At 41.8% G+C, this 17241-nt stretch overlaps 1 protein-coding gene across 8 annotated transcripts in view; it reads left to right on the forward strand.

The window, feature by feature from the left end:
• Positions 1 to 17241, forward strand: part of SYTL4 (synaptotagmin like 4) — a 74744-nt gene that overhangs the window by 35855 nt on the left and 21648 nt on the right. For all 8 annotated transcript variants that reach the window (XM_045805144.2, XM_045805145.2, XM_045805140.2 and 5 more), the window contains 4 exons: positions 12944 to 13124; positions 13376 to 13591; positions 13719 to 13828; positions 14115 to 14217. In XM_045805144.2, the coding sequence (XP_045661100.1) occupies positions 13015 to 13124; positions 13376 to 13591; positions 13719 to 13828; positions 14115 to 14217 (539 nt within the window). In that variant the 5' untranslated portion in view covers positions 12944 to 13014. The remainder of the gene's footprint in view (positions 1 to 12943; positions 13125 to 13375; positions 13592 to 13718; positions 13829 to 14114; positions 14218 to 17241) is intronic.

Genomic DNA, 17241 nt, shown 5'->3' on the forward strand with positions numbered 1-17241 from the left:
TTAGGACTGCCTTTGCAGTATCCCATAGGTTTTGGACCGTTGTATTTTCATTCTTATTGGTCTCCATAAATTGTTTAATTTGATTTTTGATTTCCTGGTTTATCGAGTCATTCCTGAGCAGGATGGTTCTTAGTCTCCAAGTGTTTGAGTTTCTTCCAAATTTTTCCTTGTGGTTGAGTTCCAATTTCAGAGCGTTGTGGTCTGAGAATATGCAGGGGATAATTTCAATCTTTTGGTATCAGTTGAGACCTGTTTTGTGTCCCAGAACACGGTCTATTCTTGAGAATGTTCCATGGGCATTAGAATAGAATGAGTATTCTTTGGCTCTGGGGTGTAGTGTTCTATATATATCTATGAGGTCCAAGTTGTCGAGTATGGCATTCAAAGCCTTTGATTCTTTGCTTAGTTTTTGCCAGGGTGTTCTGTCTATTTCTGATAGTGGAGTGTTGAGGTCCCCTACTATTAATGTATTTTTATCTATATGTCTCTTTATTCTGGTTAAGAGTTGGCTTGTGTATCTTGCTGCTCCCCTGTTGGGGGCATATATATTTATAATTGTCATATCCACTTGTTGAATACTTCCCTTAAGAATAATATAGTGCCCTTCTGCGTCTCTAACTATAGTCTGTAGTTTAAAATCCAATTTATCTGATATGAGAATTGCTACCCCAGCTTTCTTTTGAGGTCCATTTGCATGAAAGATGGTACTCCATCCCCTTACTCTCAGTCTGAATGCATCTTTGGGTTTGAAATGAGTCTCTTGTAGACAGCAAATGGATGGGTCATTTCTTTTTATCCAATCTGCAACCCTGTGGTGTTTTATGGGAGAATTTAAGCCATTAACATTAAGACTGAGTACTGAGAGATATGATTTTAATGATGCCATGTTGCCAGTAAAGTCTTTGTTTGTATTGGCTGTGACTTTCTGTTCTGTATCACTCTTGGGGCCTTTTTACTTTTATAGAACCCCCCATAATATCTCCTGTAGGGCTGGTTTCGTGGTTACGAAATTGGTTAGTGACTGGCGATTCTGAAATGTCTATTTCTCCATCAATTCTGAATGACAGCCTTGCTGGAAAAAGGATCCTTGGCTGCATGTTTTTCTCTGAAGGAGCTTTAAATATGCTCCCCCAACCCTTTCTCTCATTCCAGGTTTGTGTAGACATGTCTGACGTAATTCTGATGCCTCTGCCTTGGTACGTGAGAAATTTCTTTGCCCTGGCCGCTTTCAATACTGTATCCTTGGATCTAATATTTGCGAAATGCACTCTGACGTGACGTGGCGTAGGTTTGTCATGGTTGAGCTTGGGAGGGGTCCTCTCTGCCTCTTGGACACGAATGTTTGTTTCCCTCGCTAGATTAGGGAAGTTTTCAGCTACAATTTGTTGAAATATCTCTTCTAGACCTCTGTTTTTCTCCACCCCCTCGGGGATGCCGATGATTCTAACATTAGATCGTTTCATTGAGTCAGTAATCTCCCGTAACCTACATTCGTGGGCGTGGATTTTTTTAAGACCATCTTCTATTTTCATTTTTTCCTCTATTAACCCATCCTCCAATTCACTAACCCGTTCCTCTGCTTCTGTGACCCTGGCCGTCAGAGCCTCTAGTTTTGCCTGCATTTGGCTCATAGAATTTTTAATTTCTGTCAGATTCGCTCTCATTTCTGTCCTTAGGGATTCTATATTCTCAGTAACCTTTTCGTTAATACTTTTTTCAATTCTACTCATCATTTTGACCATCGTTACTCTGAATTCCATTTCTGATACTTTGGTTACATCCATATCCATTATTTTTGTGGCATAGGCCACAGACTCACTGTCTTTTCTTTGCTGGGGGGGGCTTCTCCTTCTTGTCATTCTGATGAGGAGAGGTTGCGGGGTTGTCCAGAGCCCAAATTATTGACTGGGTCCCAGGCCGTGCCCCTTGTTTTATAGGGATCTTAGGGATGTGAGCTTCTTCTTTAAAGATTTTATTTATTTATTTATTTATCTGAGAGAGAGATACAGACAGTCAGCAAGAACGGGAACAGAAGCAGGGGAGTGGGAGAGGAAGAAGCAGGCTCCCAGCAGAGGAGCCCGATGAGGGACTCCTTTCCAGAACGCCGGGATCATGCCCTAAGCCGGAGACAGGCGCTCAATGACTGCGCCACCCAGGCGCCTCGGGTTGTGGGCTTCTTGATTTTTCAGCCTGCCTTCTGTGTTCTCGGGGAGGGGCCTGCCGCACGGATACTCAGGCAATCCTGTTTGGGTAGAGTCTCCATGTCCCCTGCGAGGGGGGATGGGGATGGGCACGCTGTGAGCAGGTATTTCCAGGCTTTTGTTCTCTGGCGGCTTTCCCTGGCAGTCTGCTATGGCCTCTTCTGAGAGTCAGAGCAGCAGAGGCTGAATTGTCACAGAACAGAGGGATTGCGGCCCGTTCTGCACTGATGTCTGGCCACTTTAACTCTGTTTCTGTTGGTGCTGCTCAAACCTGCAGCGTCCTGGGATGTGCGCCCCACACCCGCATCCCTGCCCTCACTTCCAGGGCCGGCGAGTCTCTGTCCTTTGTGTTTCTAACGCCGCCAGCCGCCCCACGCACTCCTGGATCTCCCGGTCTCAGTCTATGCCCGGTGAGCACACCGGGATTCCAGTGTTCCGCGAGATGCCTGGTGGCACGCGCTCCCGGCTCACCGGTCTCAGTCCCCCGCTCTCTCGCAGGTGCCATCCATGAGTCCGCCCACTCCCCCGTGCAGGTGGCTGCCGCTTCCCGGCGCCCGAACGCGGCAGCTCCCTCCCCCTTCCGTTTATCTTCTGATATCTGTGCGCGGTTTCACGGCTCCCCTCTTCGTACCTCAATACTCAGCGCTGGAGATGTTCATTTGTAGAGATCCAGATGTATCTTCCTGCGTCTCAGGCTGATTCCGTGGTTATTTAGGCTGGTCTGGTACCTATCCAGCTCGACTCGGGGGACCGGCTGAAAAAGGGGTCCCCTACTCCTCCGCCATCTTCTGCACAATGATTTTGATCACTCTGTTCAATGTTTTACTTTATTTATTTATTTTTTAAAGATTTTGTTTAGGGGCGCCTGGGTGGCGCAGTCATTAAGCGTCTACCTTCGGCCCAGGGCGTGATCCCGGCGTTATTGGATCGAGCCCCACATCAGGCTCCTCTGCTATGAGCCTGCTTCTTCCTCTCCCACTCCCCCTGCTGTGTTCCCTCTCTCGCTGGCTGTCTCTATCTCTGTCAACTAAATAAATAAAATCTTAAAAAAAAAAGATTTTATTTATTCATTTGACAGAGCGAGAGAACATAAGCAGGGGGAGCAACAGAGGGAGAGGGAAAAGCAGGCTCCCCACTGAGCAGGGAGCTGGATGGAGCCTCCATCCCAGGGCCCCGGGATCACAACCTGAACTGAAGGCAGGTGCTTAACCGACTGAGCCACACAGGCGACCCACTGTTCAATATTTTATCATTGCTTTGGCCATGATTCTGCCTGGACAGAGCCAGTAGAGCACTAGCTCTAGAATTAGATTGCCTGAGCTTGAATCCCAAAATAAACTTTGTTTATTTATTTATTTATTTATTTTTTAAAGATTTTATTTATTTATTTGACAGAGAGAGACACAGCCAGTGAGAGAGGAAACGGTCTCTCTCAGGGGGAGTGGGAGAGGAAGAAGCAGGTTCCCAGCAGAGCAGGGAGCCCCATGTGGGGCTTGATCCCAGGACCCTGGGATCACGCCCTGGGCCGAAGGCAGATGCTCAACTGAGCCACCCAGGCGCCCCTACTTTGTTTATTATTGGGCAAGTTAATCCAACTTCTCCTGGGTCCTCATCTATAAAATGGGGATGACAGTAGTACCTCATTCTTAGGGTTGTTGTGAGGATTAAAATAGTTAATATATATAAGTACTGGGTTGCCCGGCATTATAGTCAGTTCTCAGTAGATGGAACCAGTGGGGTGATGACAGTGGTGATGATCAACAGTAGTGGCAGCATGTGCAACACTGTGTGGTAAATATTGCGTTAGGTGCTGGGCCAGATACATAGAAGAATACTGAAAGTATCCTTGTTCTCTTAGGCTGTATGTATTCTCCTCGGGTATAAAAACTAAGAATTCTTCCTCAAAATTATCTATGAAAGGGACTATGAAAGAAGCTTAGTATCTTTTTTTAAGATTTTATTTATTTATTTGAGAGAGAGAGAGAGCACAAGAAGGGGCAGAGGCAGAGGGAGAGGGAGAAGCAGACTCCCCACTGAGCTGGGAGCTTGATGTGGGACTTGATCCCGGAACCGGGATCATGACCGGAGCCAAAGGCAGACCCTTAACCAACTGAGCCACCCAGGCGCCCAAGAAGCTTAGTATCTTACAGTTTAATAAAGACCAGGAAATAACCAAGTCAAGAAACTGTTGAGGTTTCAGGAACCTTATAACTATGCTGCATCATTTATACTCTTTATTGTCCTGTAGGTAATTACTTAAAAGAAGAAGACTGTAAAGGGACTTTATGGTCTAGTTTTAAGGGAGAGCAGAAAAAGTAAATAGGATCCTCATTTCCTTTCTCACTGTGTCTGCCCTGAGCTCTTTGACTGCCGTGACTACCAAATCTGTCCTTTCAGATACGGTTCCTCTTCCTGAGGGCCAGCCCTGTGCTTCCAGCTACTTGCTGGGCCTAATTACCAGGATATCCTGTATGGAGCATAAACTCAGTATGACTAAAACGAAACTTCTTGCTTTACTTCCATACCTGGTTCTTCTCATCTTTTTTTTTTTAATTTTTTTTATTATATTATGTTAGTCACCATACAGTACATCCCTGGTTTTTGATGTAAAGTTCGATGTTTCATTAGTTGCATATAACACCCAGTGCACCATGCAACACGTGCCCTCCTTACTACCCATCACCAGTCTATCCCATTCCCCCATCCCTCCCCTCTGAAGCCCTCAGTTTGTTTCTCAGAGTCCATAGTCTCTCATGCTTCATTCCCCCTTCTGATTACCCCCCCTTTCTTTATCCCTTTCTTCCCCTACCGATCTTCCTAGTTCTTATGTTCCATAGATGAGAGAAATCATATGATAACTGTCTTTCTCTGCTTGACTTATATCACTTAGCATTATCTCCTCCAGTGCCATCCATGTTGCAGCAAATGTTGAGAACTCGTTCTTTCTGATAGCTGAGTAATATTCCTTTGTATATATGGACCACAACTTCTTAATCCAGTCATCTGTTGAAGGGCATCTTGGTTCCTTCCACAATTTAGCTATTGTGGACATTGCTGCTATGAACATTGGGGTGCATATGGCCCTTCCCTTCACTATGTCTGTATCTTTGGGGTAAATACCTAGAAGTACAATGACTGGATCATAGGGTAGCTCAATTTTTAACTTTTTAAGGGACCTCCACACTGTTTTCCACAGTGGCTGTACCAACTTGCATTCCCACCAACAATGTAGGAGGGATCCCCTTTCTTCACATCCTCTCCAACAATTGTTGTTTCTTGCCTTGTCAATTTTTGCCATTCTAACTGGCATAAGGTGGTATCTTAGTGTGGTTTTGATTTGAATTTCCCTGATGGCTAATGATTTTGAACATTTTTTCATGTGTCTGTTAGCCATTTGTATGTCATCATTGGAAAAGTGTCTGTTCATATCTTCTGCCCATTTTATGATTTATTTGTTTCTCGCGTATTGAGTTTGAGAAGTTCTTTGTAGATCTTGCATACCAGTCCTTTATCTGTAGTGTCATTTGCAAATATATTCTCCCATTCCGTGGGCTGCCTCTTAGTTTTTCTGACTGTTTCCTTGGATGTGCAGAAGCTTTTTATCTTGATGAAGTCCCATAAATTCATTTTATCTTTTGTTTCTCTTGCCTTTGGGGATGTATCATGAAAAAGGTTGCTTTGGCCGATGTCGTAGAGGTTGCTGCCTATGTTCTCCTCTAGAATTTTGATGGATTCCTGTCTCACATTGAGGTCTTTCATCCATTTGGAGTTTATTTTTGTGTATGGTGTGAGAGAGTGGTCAAGTTTCATTCTTTTGCATGTAGCTGTCCAATTTTCCCAGCACCATTTATTGAAGAGACTGTCCTTTTCCCACTGGATGTTTTTTCCTGCTTTATCAAATATTAGTTGCCCAAAGAGCCGAGGGTCCATTTCTGGGCTCTCTATTCTGTTCCATTGGTCTATGTGTCTGTTTTTGTGCCAGTACCATGCTGTCTTTGTGATCACAGCTTTGTAGTACAGCTCGAAATCCGGCATTGTGATGCCCCCAGCTTTGTTTTTCCTTTTCAACAGTTCCTTGGAGATTCGGGGCCTTTTCTGTTTCCATACAAATTTAAGGACTCTTTGTTCCAGTTCTTTGAAAAATGTCCTTCGTATTTTGATCGGGATAGCATTGAAAGTGTAGATTACTCTGGGTAGCATGGACATTTTAACTATGTTAATTCTTCTGACCCATGAGCATGGAATATTTTTCCATCTTTTTGTGTCTTCTTCTTCAATGTCTTTCAAGAGTGATTTATAGTTTCTAGAATATAGGTCATTTACGTCTCTGGTTAAGTTAATTCCAAGGTAAAGTATGGTTTTTGGTGCTATTGTAAATGGGATGGATTCCCTAATTTCTCTTTCTTCAGTCTCATTATTCGTGTATAGAAATGCAAGTGATTTCTGAGCATTGATTTTGTATCCCGCCACATTACTGAGTTGCTCTATAACTTCTAATAGTTTGGGAGTGGCTTCTTTTGGGTTTTCCATATAGAGTATCATGTCATCTGCCAAGAGAGACAGTTAGACTTCTTTGCCGATTTGGATACCTTTTATCCCTTTTTTGTCGTCTAATTGCTGTTGCAAGGACTTCTAGTACTATGTCGAATAATAGTGGCAAGAGTGGGCATCCTTGTCCAGTTCCTGATCTTAAGGGAAAGGCTTCCAGCTTTTCCCCATTGAGAATGATATTTGCTGTAGGCTTTTCATAGATGGTTTTTATGAGATTGAGGAATGTACCCTCTATCCCTACACTCTGAAGGGTTTTAATCAGGAAAGGATGCTGTATTTTGTCATATGCTTTTTCTGCATCTATTGAGAGAATCATATGATTTTTGAATTTTTCTTTCTGGATAAAATCTATGACATTGGTTTGTGAATGTTGAACCTCCTTGCATACCAGGGATGAATCCCACTTGGTGTTGATGGATAATCCTTTTATGTACTGTTGGATTCTATTAGCCAGGATCTTGTTGAGGATTTTGGCATCCATATTCATTAGGGAAATCAGTCTGTAATTCTCCTTTTTGATGGGGTCTTTGCCTAGTTTGGGCATCAAGGTAATATTGGCCTCATAGAATGAGTTTGGTAGCTTTCCTTCTGTTTCTATTTTTTGAAATAGCTTTAGGAGAATAGGTATTATTTCTTCTTTGAATGTTTGGTAGAATCCCCCAGGAAAACCATCTGGGCCTGGAGTTTTGTTTTTTGGAAGGTTGTTTATCACTGACTCAATCTCTTCATAATTAATTGGCCTGTTTAAAAAATCGATTTCTTCCTGTTTCAGTCTTGGTAGTTTATAGGTTTCTAGGAAGTCCTCCATCTCTTCCAGATTGTTCAATTTATTGGCATAAAGCTGTTGATAAAAGTTTCTAATAATCCTTCCAATTTCATTGGTGTTGGTTGTGACCTCTCCCTTTTCATTCATAATTTTATTAATTTGGGTCCTTTCTCTATTCTTTTGGAGAAGTCTTGCCAGTGGTCTGTCAATTTTATTAATTCTCTCAAAGAACAAGCTTCTAGTTCTGTTGATCTGCTCTGTTGTACTCCTGGTTTCTAATTCGTAGATTTCTGCTCTAATCTTGGTCAACTGCTTCCTCATGCGTGGATTAGGCCTGTCCCTCTGTTGCTGTTCCAGCTTCTTGAGGTGAGAATATAAAAACTGCATTTTAGATTTTTCTATTATTTTGAATGAGGCTTGGATGGCTATGTATTTTCCCCTTAGGACTGCCTTTGCAGTGTCCCATAGGTTTTGGACCATTTTGTTTTCATTCTTGTGGTCTCCATAAATTGTTTAAATTGATTTTTGATTTCCTGGTTTATCGAATCATTCCTAAGCAGAATGGTTCTTAGTCTCCAACTGTTTGAGTTTCTTCCAAATTTTTCCTTGTGGTTGAGTTCCAATTTCAGAGCGTTGTGGTCTGAGAATATGCAGGGAATAATTTAAGTCTTTTGGTGTCAGTTGAGACCTGTTTTGTGACCCAGAACATGGTCTAATCTTGAGAATGTTCCATGGGCATTCGAATAGAATGAGTATTCTTTGGTTCTGCTCCCGTGTTGGGGGCATATATATTTATAATTGTCATATCCACTTGTTGGATACATCCTTTAAGAATAATATAGTGCCCTTCTGTGTCTCTAACTATAGTCTTTAGTTTAAAATCCAATCTGTCTGATATGAGAATTGCTACCCCAGGTTTCTTTTGAGGTCCATTGGCATGAAAGATGGTATTCCATCCCTTTACTTTCAGTCTGGATGTATCTTTAGGTTCAAAATGAGACTCTTGTAGACAGCAAATGGATGGGTCATTTCTTTTTATCTAATCTGCAGCTCTATCGCCACAGGTTTATGGGAGCATTTAGGCCATTTACATTGAGACTGATTATTGAGAGAGATGATTTTTTTTAAAGATTTTATTTATTTATTTATTTGACAGAGAGAGAGACAGCCAGCGAGAAAGGGAACACAGCAGGGGAGTGGGAGAGGAAGAAACAGGCTCCCAGCGGAGGAGCCTGATGTGGGGCTCAATCCCCGGACCCTGGGATCATGCCCTGAGCCGAAGGCAGATGCTTAACGACTGAGCCACCCAGGCGCCCCTGAGAGAGATGATTTTAATGATGCCATGTTGCCAGTAAAGTCTTTGTTTCTATAGATTGTGACTTTCTGTTCTGTATCACTCTTGGGGCCTTTTTACTTTTATAGAACCCCCATTAATATCTCCTGTAGGGCTGATTTCGTGGTTACAAAATTGGTCAATGACTGGTGATTCTGGAAGGTCTTTATTTCTTCATCAATTCTGAATGACAGCCTTGCTGGATAAAGGATCCTTGGCTGCATGTTTTTCTCTGAGAGGGCTTTATAAATGCCCCCCCAACACTTTCTCTCATTCCAGGTCTGTGTAGACAGGTCTGACGTAATTCTTATACCTTTTCCTTGGTACGTGAGAAATTTCTTTGCCCTGGCCGCTTTCAATACTGTATCCTTGGATCTAATATTTGTGAAATGCACTATGACGTGACGTGGTGTAGGTTTGTCGTGGTTGAGCTTGGGAGGGGTCCTCTTTGCCTCTTGGACACGAATGTTTGTTTCGCTTGCTAGGTTAGGGAAGTTTTCAGCTACAGTTTGTTCAAATATCTCTTCTAGACCTCTGTTTTTCTCCACCCCCTCAGGGATGCCGATGATTCTGACATTGGAATGTTTCATTGAGTCAGTAATCTCCCGTAACCTACATTCATGAGAATGGATTTTTTTGAGTCCAGATTCTATTTTAGCTTTCTCTTCTACTAACCCATCCTCCAATTCACTGATACGTTCTTCTGCCTCATTCACCCTGGCCGTCAGAGCCTCTAGTTTTGACTGCATTTGGCTCATACAATTTTCAATTTCTGCCAGATTCGCTCTCATTTCCACCCTTAGAGATTCCATATTCTCATTAACATTTTCATTAATACTTTTTTCAAGTCTACACATCATCTTGACCAATGTTACTCTGAATTCCATTTCTGATAATTTGGTTATATCCATATCCATTAGTTCTGTGGCAGAGGCCACAGACTCATTGTGTTTTCTTTGCTGGGGGGAATTCTCCTTTGGTCATTCCGATGAGGAGAGGTTGCGGGGTTGTCCAGAGCCCAAATTATTGACTGGGACCCAGGCAGTGCGTACTTGTTTTATAGGGATCTTAGGGATGTGTGCTTCTTGACTTTTCAGCCTGCCTTCTGGGGGAGGGGCCTGCCGCGCCGATACTCAGGCAATCCTGTTTGGGTAGAGTCTCCATGTCCCCTGTGAGGGGGGATGGGGATGGGCACACTGTGAGCCTGTCTTTCCAGGCTTTTGTTCTCTGGCGGCTTTCCCTGGCGGTTTGCTGCTCCTCTTCTGAGAGTCAGAGCAGCAGTAGCCGAATCTCAGCTTCTGTCTCAGAACAGAGGGATCGTGGACCATTCTCCACTGATGTTCTGGCCACTTTAACTCTGTTTCTGTTGGTGCTGCTCAACCTGCAGCGTCCCGGGATGTGTGGGATGTGTGCCCCACACCCGGCGTCCCAGCCCTCACTTCCAGGGCCGGCGCATCTCTGTCCTTTGTGTTTCTAACACTGCCAGCCTCCAGCCACCCCCATGCGCTCCCGGAGCTCCCGATCTCAGTCTGGTTCCAGTGAGCACACCAGAGCTCCGTTTCAGTCTAGTGGCGCGCGTACCCTGGCTCACGGTCTCAGTCTGCTCTCTCGCAGGTGCAGGTCCGTGAGTCTGCCTGCTCCCCCGTGCAGGTGACTACCGCTTCCTGGCGCCCAAACGTGGTGGCTCCCTCCCCCTTCCGTTTATCTTCTGTTATCTGTGCGCGGTTTCATAGCTCCCCGCTTTGTACCTCAATACTCAGCGCTGGAGATGTTCATTTGTAGAGATCCAGATGTATCTTTCTGCGTCTCAGGCTGATTTCGTGGATGTTCAGGCTGGTCTGGTACCTATCCAACTCGACTCAGGGGACCGGCTGAAAAAGGGGTCCCCTACTCCTCTGCCATCTTAACTCCAACAAAACCTGGTTCTTCTCTTCTAACTCATACCACTGTTAGGATGCTCACTAATCCATCAGTTGTTAAACCTGGACATGCAAGGTAGACATCTTTGACCTTGCCTTCTTCATCCTCTTAGTCACTCCATTCTGTCAGTTCTGCTTCTCAGACTTTATTCTCTCTTCTTTGTCCTGCTGCCCTGGTTTCCACCTGCCCTGCAGCAGATTCAGCAAGTACATGTATTCCAAACATGGGTTTCAAGCATTGTGATTGGCCCTTTAACACACATTATTTCATTTTTTTAATAACTTTGTGAAATAGGTAATTTTGTACATGAGAAACCAGAGGGTGAAAGAAATAAAATGACTTCCCAAGTTGGTTAGAGGCGCACTTAGTAAACCTAGATTGTTTTTTGTCTGGGCTATTACAATAATCCCCCTGTCTTCTTTGAATTTGCTTTTTGAGGATTTAAAAGCAAGACATATTTTCTGTAAAAGAATCATAACCATTTATAGTAAAAACTGAAAGTTGTCACATCCCAATTTTATTCCCCAAGAGAAACCAATGATCGTGGTTTTTGTTCCAGATCTTTTCCTCTACATATACAAATGTATATAGATAAATACTTTACCAAAGAAATCATTAAGTATAGTCTGGCAACTACTTTCTTTTTCCCTCTCCAAGATGCATTTTCATACAGATATACCACATTTTTAATGGTTGCATAGTATGCCATTATATGGAAGTATTGTTTAAAGAACTTTTTTGTTTTGCTCTTATAAATAATATTGAAGTAACATTCTTGTATATATACTGTTGTATGCACATTTCTATGAACATTCCTATAGGTAGATTCCTAGAAGTGGTATTGCTTGGCTAAGGAATGTACATATTTTACAATGTGGGGTACTTCCAGATTGCACTTCAGTTTGTCTTTTGAATCAATCTTTTGTTCTAGAATGATCTCTGTAAAATGGATTTAATCATGGGATTTCCCAATATCAAAAACAAAGCAACAACAAACATGTTTGATGGACTTCTATTGTCCATCTTCTTTTGGATAAATTCAAAAATTCTTAATTTTTAAGAATGAGAGTTACAGGGGCACTGGGATGGCTCAGTCAGTTAAGCCCTGCCTTCAGCTCAGGTCATGATCCTGGGATCCTGGAATTGAGCCCCACATCTGGCTCTCTGCTCAGTGGGGAGTCTGTTTCTCCCTCTCCCTCTGCCCCTCACCCCCTGCCCCCACTCATGCTCTCTCTCTCAAAAAAAATAAATCTTTTTTTTGAAAAAGAATGAGAGTTATAAAATTTAGCTCAAACCTATCTTTCCTACCATTCCCCCCCACCAACAAAAATATACTGTTTTATAAGGAAAAATCCACCTTTTCTGTAAAACCTTCCATATATGCAGGTCTTTCTCTTCTCTCTCTATGTAGGATAGAATTAATTACTTCCTTCTTTAGGTTCCTATAGCATTAAATTTATTATCTCTCTGATAGCACTTAGTGAACTGTACTGTATTTCCCCTACTAGTCTGTGAACTTCCTAAGGACAAGAATCCTGTTTTACTCATCTCTATATTCCTAGCACTTTGCACAATGCCTGTCAGTGTGGGTGCTTCACAAATGTGTGTGAAATGGGTGAAGATATTCTTCAGGTAGTGGTAGCAATATGAACTTTGGGAGATAGAGTAGGTGGTGGAAGTTTTGAAGTGTAGCATAAAGCTAACTGAGTCCCGAGAATGTGGAAGCTGGTCAGGAAAGGAGAAATGGGCTTCAGCTGGCAGGAGCCCCCATGTGGTTTTCTCCTCACTACAGAAACCAGCTGTCTGATTATTTGGATTAATAGACTTGGGACTGAGAACATGTAAAGTATTGAAAATTGGATGATTGTGGATTCACTTGGTGTCGGGAGAGTTTGACTTAGCTGTTGTGTGCTTATTCCAGACTAAGATGCTTATGTTGAAGACTCAACCCTTTCCCAGGGTCATGAATAAGTTTTTCTTCTTGAAAAATCAAAGCCTTCTCATTTTCAGGGCAGGATTCAGGTGGGAGTAGGAATGGTAAATAGGTCAGATACTTCTACATCATCTTTTTAGCCTGGCTTAAGGGGAAAGTAGCCTACTAAGAGGTTCTAGGGCTGTGGGCCTACTCTGGAGTAAATTATCTGTGTGAAAATAGTTCTTATCTTATTTCAGGCAACTCTGGGTGGCTCTCCTGGTCTGGTTGCTTTGAAGAAAGAAGAGTAGAAGAAAAAATAGAATAAATCATGTCAGAGATACTTGACCTTTCTTTTCTGTCTGAGGTGGAGAGGGATTTGATCCTCAGTGTTCTACAACGAGATGAGGAGCTCCGGAAAGCAGATGAGAAAAGGATCAGGTAAGAGTTCCCGAAAAAGCACAGGTTCCCAGACCTTTGACCAATTTTATTTGGACCTTTCCTTATACCTCCCACGCGACTGTCAGAGGAACTTGTGTACAGGTTTACAATTCCTCACTAGGTCAGGCTGGGCTCTGGAGTTGTTGCTTCCACAGAACCAAATAGTCTTACTGTCTTGTCCCCTCAACAACTTTCCATCCAACCTATGCAGATTGTGAATGCGTTTGTGCTTCTCCCTGGGGTCTTGGCAGGCGACTGAAGAATGAGCTACTGGAGATAAAAAGGAAAGGGGCCAAGAGGGGCAGCCAACACTATAGCGATCGGACCTGTGCCCGGTGCCAAGAGAGCCTGGGCCGTTTGACTCCCAAGACCAACACTTGTCGGGGTTGTAATCACCTGGTGTGTCGGGACTGCCGCATCCAGGAAAGCAATGGTATCTGGAGGTGCAAGGTGTGCACCAAGGAAATGTGAGTATCACCTATGGAGAGAGAAAAGGAAGCCCCAGCTGTGGGGAGAATTTCCCTCTTTGGCCTTTGTTAGTTGAATGACAAGAACCATTAAAAAAAATCATCTCTTACTTTTATCCTTTCCCAGAGAGCTGAAGAAGGCAACTGGAGACTGGTTTTATGACCAGAAAGTGAATCGCTTTGCTTACCGCACAGGCAGTGAGATAATTAGGATGTCCCTGCGCCGCAAGCCTGCAGGTACTGGCCCTGTCTGGAAATGTTTTGTTGTTGTTTTTGTTGTTGTTGTTTGTTTTTTGGATTTTGTTTTTTGTTTTTGTTTTGTTTTGTTTTTTGAGGTGCTTGACTTCAGTGATAGATCCTCTGACATGGAATCCTATTATAGTCTTACTGGTAGTGTCTTCACTTCATGGGCTCTCTGGGGGGCAATATAAAGATTATATTGCCATCCCTTCTGCAAGTGTGATGTGTTTCCCTTTCCCGCTCTCATCACCACCACTATGCGATGCTTTTGTTTGTCTTGAAGTGAGTAAAAAAGAGACACTGGGACAGTCCCTTCTTCATCAGTCACAGATGAGTGATATCTGGCCAGGAAGAAAGATCATTCAGGAGCAACAGAAGGAGCCCAGGTAAGATAAATAACTTAAATCCTTTTAACTTATTTTAACATTATTTTAAACTTTCTTCTATTTACAAAATAATAGCTTTTTATTACAGGAAAATTCGGAAAGTACAGAAAAGAATAAAGAAAGAGGGGGAGAATCCTAATCCTACCACCCACATGTAAACGTTAACATTTTGGCATATTTATTCTGTTCTTTTTTTAAAAAAACATTTTATTTATTTATTTGAGAGAGCAAGAAAGCATGAGCAGGGGGGAGGGGCAAATGGAGGGGGAGAAGCAGGCTCCCCGTTGAGCGGGACTCAATCCCAGGACCCTGGGATCATGACCTGAACCAAAGGCAGAGGCTTAACCAACTGAGAGACCCAGGTGCCCTTACTCTGTTCTGTTAAGAATAATTTAAAGATGAATAAAAATAACACATACTCATTATTAAAAATTTGACCAGTATAGGAAACAATAAAGAAGGCAAAAAATCACCCAAATTCCTGCTAGCCTAGTATTCACATGTGAAAATTATTTCAGATATCTTGTGTGTGTGTGTGTGTGCACGCGTATATATATATATAGAGAGAGAGAGAGAGAGAGAGAGAGAGAAGGATGGATGGGTGGATAGACTGAAAAATCTGTGTAATATTGAATCATAACATATACGTTAAAAGCATGCTATTTAATTTTACTTGAATTTAACAGAATAAAACAGAAGAAATTAAAATTGAAGAATTGCTCATCTTCATACAAATGTTTCTTTACCATAAAAAATATTAGCCATTAACATCCATCTAAGTTTAAGGAAAAAAAATCAAAAAAACCATTGAGTAGTCATTTTTTTCCTAGTGTCTTTTTGTAACAGGCTTATGGAGATATAATTCACATACCATACAATTCACCGATTTATAACATATAATGGATGCAATGGTTTTTAGTGTGGTCACAGAACTTTGCAACCATCACCTCAACTGATTTAGAAGTTTTCATCACCTTAATAAGAAACCCTGTACTCTTTAGTTATTACTCCCCCAACTTCCTTATCCTTCCCCACCCCTAAGCAATCACTGATCTACTTTCTATCTCTATATTTGCCTGTTCTGGACATTTCATTTAAATGAAATCAAAGAATATGTGGTCCTTTGTAACTGTCTTCTCTCACTTAACATAATGTATTCAAGGTTCATCCATGTTATAGCATGTATCAGGACTTAATTTCTTTTTATTGCCAAATAATATTCTATTATATATTCTAATAATATTCTATTATATGTATATACCACATTTAAATTATCCGTTCATCTGTTGATGGGCATTTGGGTTGTTTTCCCTTTTTGGTTATAAGTAATGCGGCTATGAACTTTCATTATGAGTTGTTGTATGGACATAACATTTTCATTTCTTTTAGGTAGATACCTACTAGTGGAGTGCTAGGTCAGTCATTTAGTCATTTTAAAAAATCTACCTGTTTCAATATTATCAGTGGACTCTCTGCTATGAAAGAGGAGGAGATTAGCTTTCTTATACTTTATCCCAGTGCTTTGCCCTACTCCCATTTTTTATTACTCAAATTACTTTTACTTTGGCAGCACTTATAACATTTACATTTTGTTATGCAAACATCAATCATCTGCCTGTTTTATCTGTTTGTTTAGTTTTAGTTCATATTTAAAAGGATTGTATGCTTATAACTAGGCCTTGGACCATGGCTTCTCTATATTTCTGAATTCTTTCATTGACTTCTTGGTTGTTTGGATTTTATCACTGGGAAATTACTTCAAGAAGGGCTTGCAGAAGCTATATTTATTTTAGTCTCTCATGTTAAGAATGTCTGCCTGGTGACTTTATACTTGAATGATATCTTCGCTGGATACTGTATTCTTGGGTCACACTTTCTTTCCCTCAGAATGTTGTAGACATTACTCCATTGTCTTCTGCCACTGAATGTGACTGTGATGAAGTCTGAGGCCAGCTAGACTTTTGTTTTTCTCCCTTGTAGGTAACTGACTGTGTGTGTGCGTGTGTGTCCACACACATCTCAATGGTGATCATGCTGCATCATTTCCCCCTAATATGTACCCTTGATGAGTCTTTTCTTCATTGCTGGAAAATTTTTCTGTATCATATTCTCTGAACTTTTTTCCTGTTTCATTAGTTAAGTTTCCCACCTTAGGGATGTTGGATTTCTTATTTCTTTATCCTCCTTTTCTGTCCTTTTCTTTTACTTTCAAATGCAAGAGAAAAGAAAGGTAAAAGCAATGAGCTGTGAGTAATCGAAACCTTTCCTCTGTGCTATTACTTCGATTTTCAGACATTTTCTTTCTTCCCCCTTTTCCCTTTCTTTTTGCTGTATCAATGTACTTTTAGAACGGATTATGGGGCACCTGCGTAGCTCACTGAGTTAAGCATCAGACTCTTGGTTTCAGCTCAGATCATGATCTCAGGGTCATGATGTCAAGCCCCACATTGGGCTCCATGCTCAGTGCAGAGTCTGCTTGAGATTCTTTCCCCCTCCCTCTCCCTCCCTCTCTGCTCCTCCCCACACCATACACTGTGTTCTCTCTCTCTCAAGTAAATAAGTAAATAAATAAATATCTTTAAAAAAGAGAATGAATTATCTTGATTAGCTTTTAATTTGTTCTTTGCTCTCAATCTTCCTTTTCCCCTAATTTTGTTGTTTTATCATCTTTGCTGTTTGAACTCTTATGCTTAATCAAATATGTATTCTTATTAAGTTCCTATAGGGTATAAAGTACTCACAAGAATGCGACTTATTTTCTTAGGGTTATATTCTTCTACAGAATAGTTCTTTGCCTATATTGCAAGTTGTTTCTATTTCTCTCCACCCCGTGGCATATTTCTATATCTGCCAGACCATTTCTTCTCATTTTACTCATGTTTAACCTGGGAAGTTCTGCCTGTATCTTTTATTTGCTCTGATACAGTGTGTGAATTCTTGACAGGCTTCTCACCTCAACCTGAGACAATTTATCTCTTCCCTACCCCCAACTGTACTTTAAGAACAGAATATTGCTTTTGATAT

Source organism: Ursus americanus, chromosome X (assembly GCF_024610735.1).
Source record: "Ursus americanus isolate L20-20 chromosome X, mUrsAme1.1.p, whole genome shotgun sequence".
Taxonomy (NCBI): Eukaryota; Metazoa; Chordata; class Mammalia; order Carnivora; family Ursidae; genus Ursus; species Ursus americanus.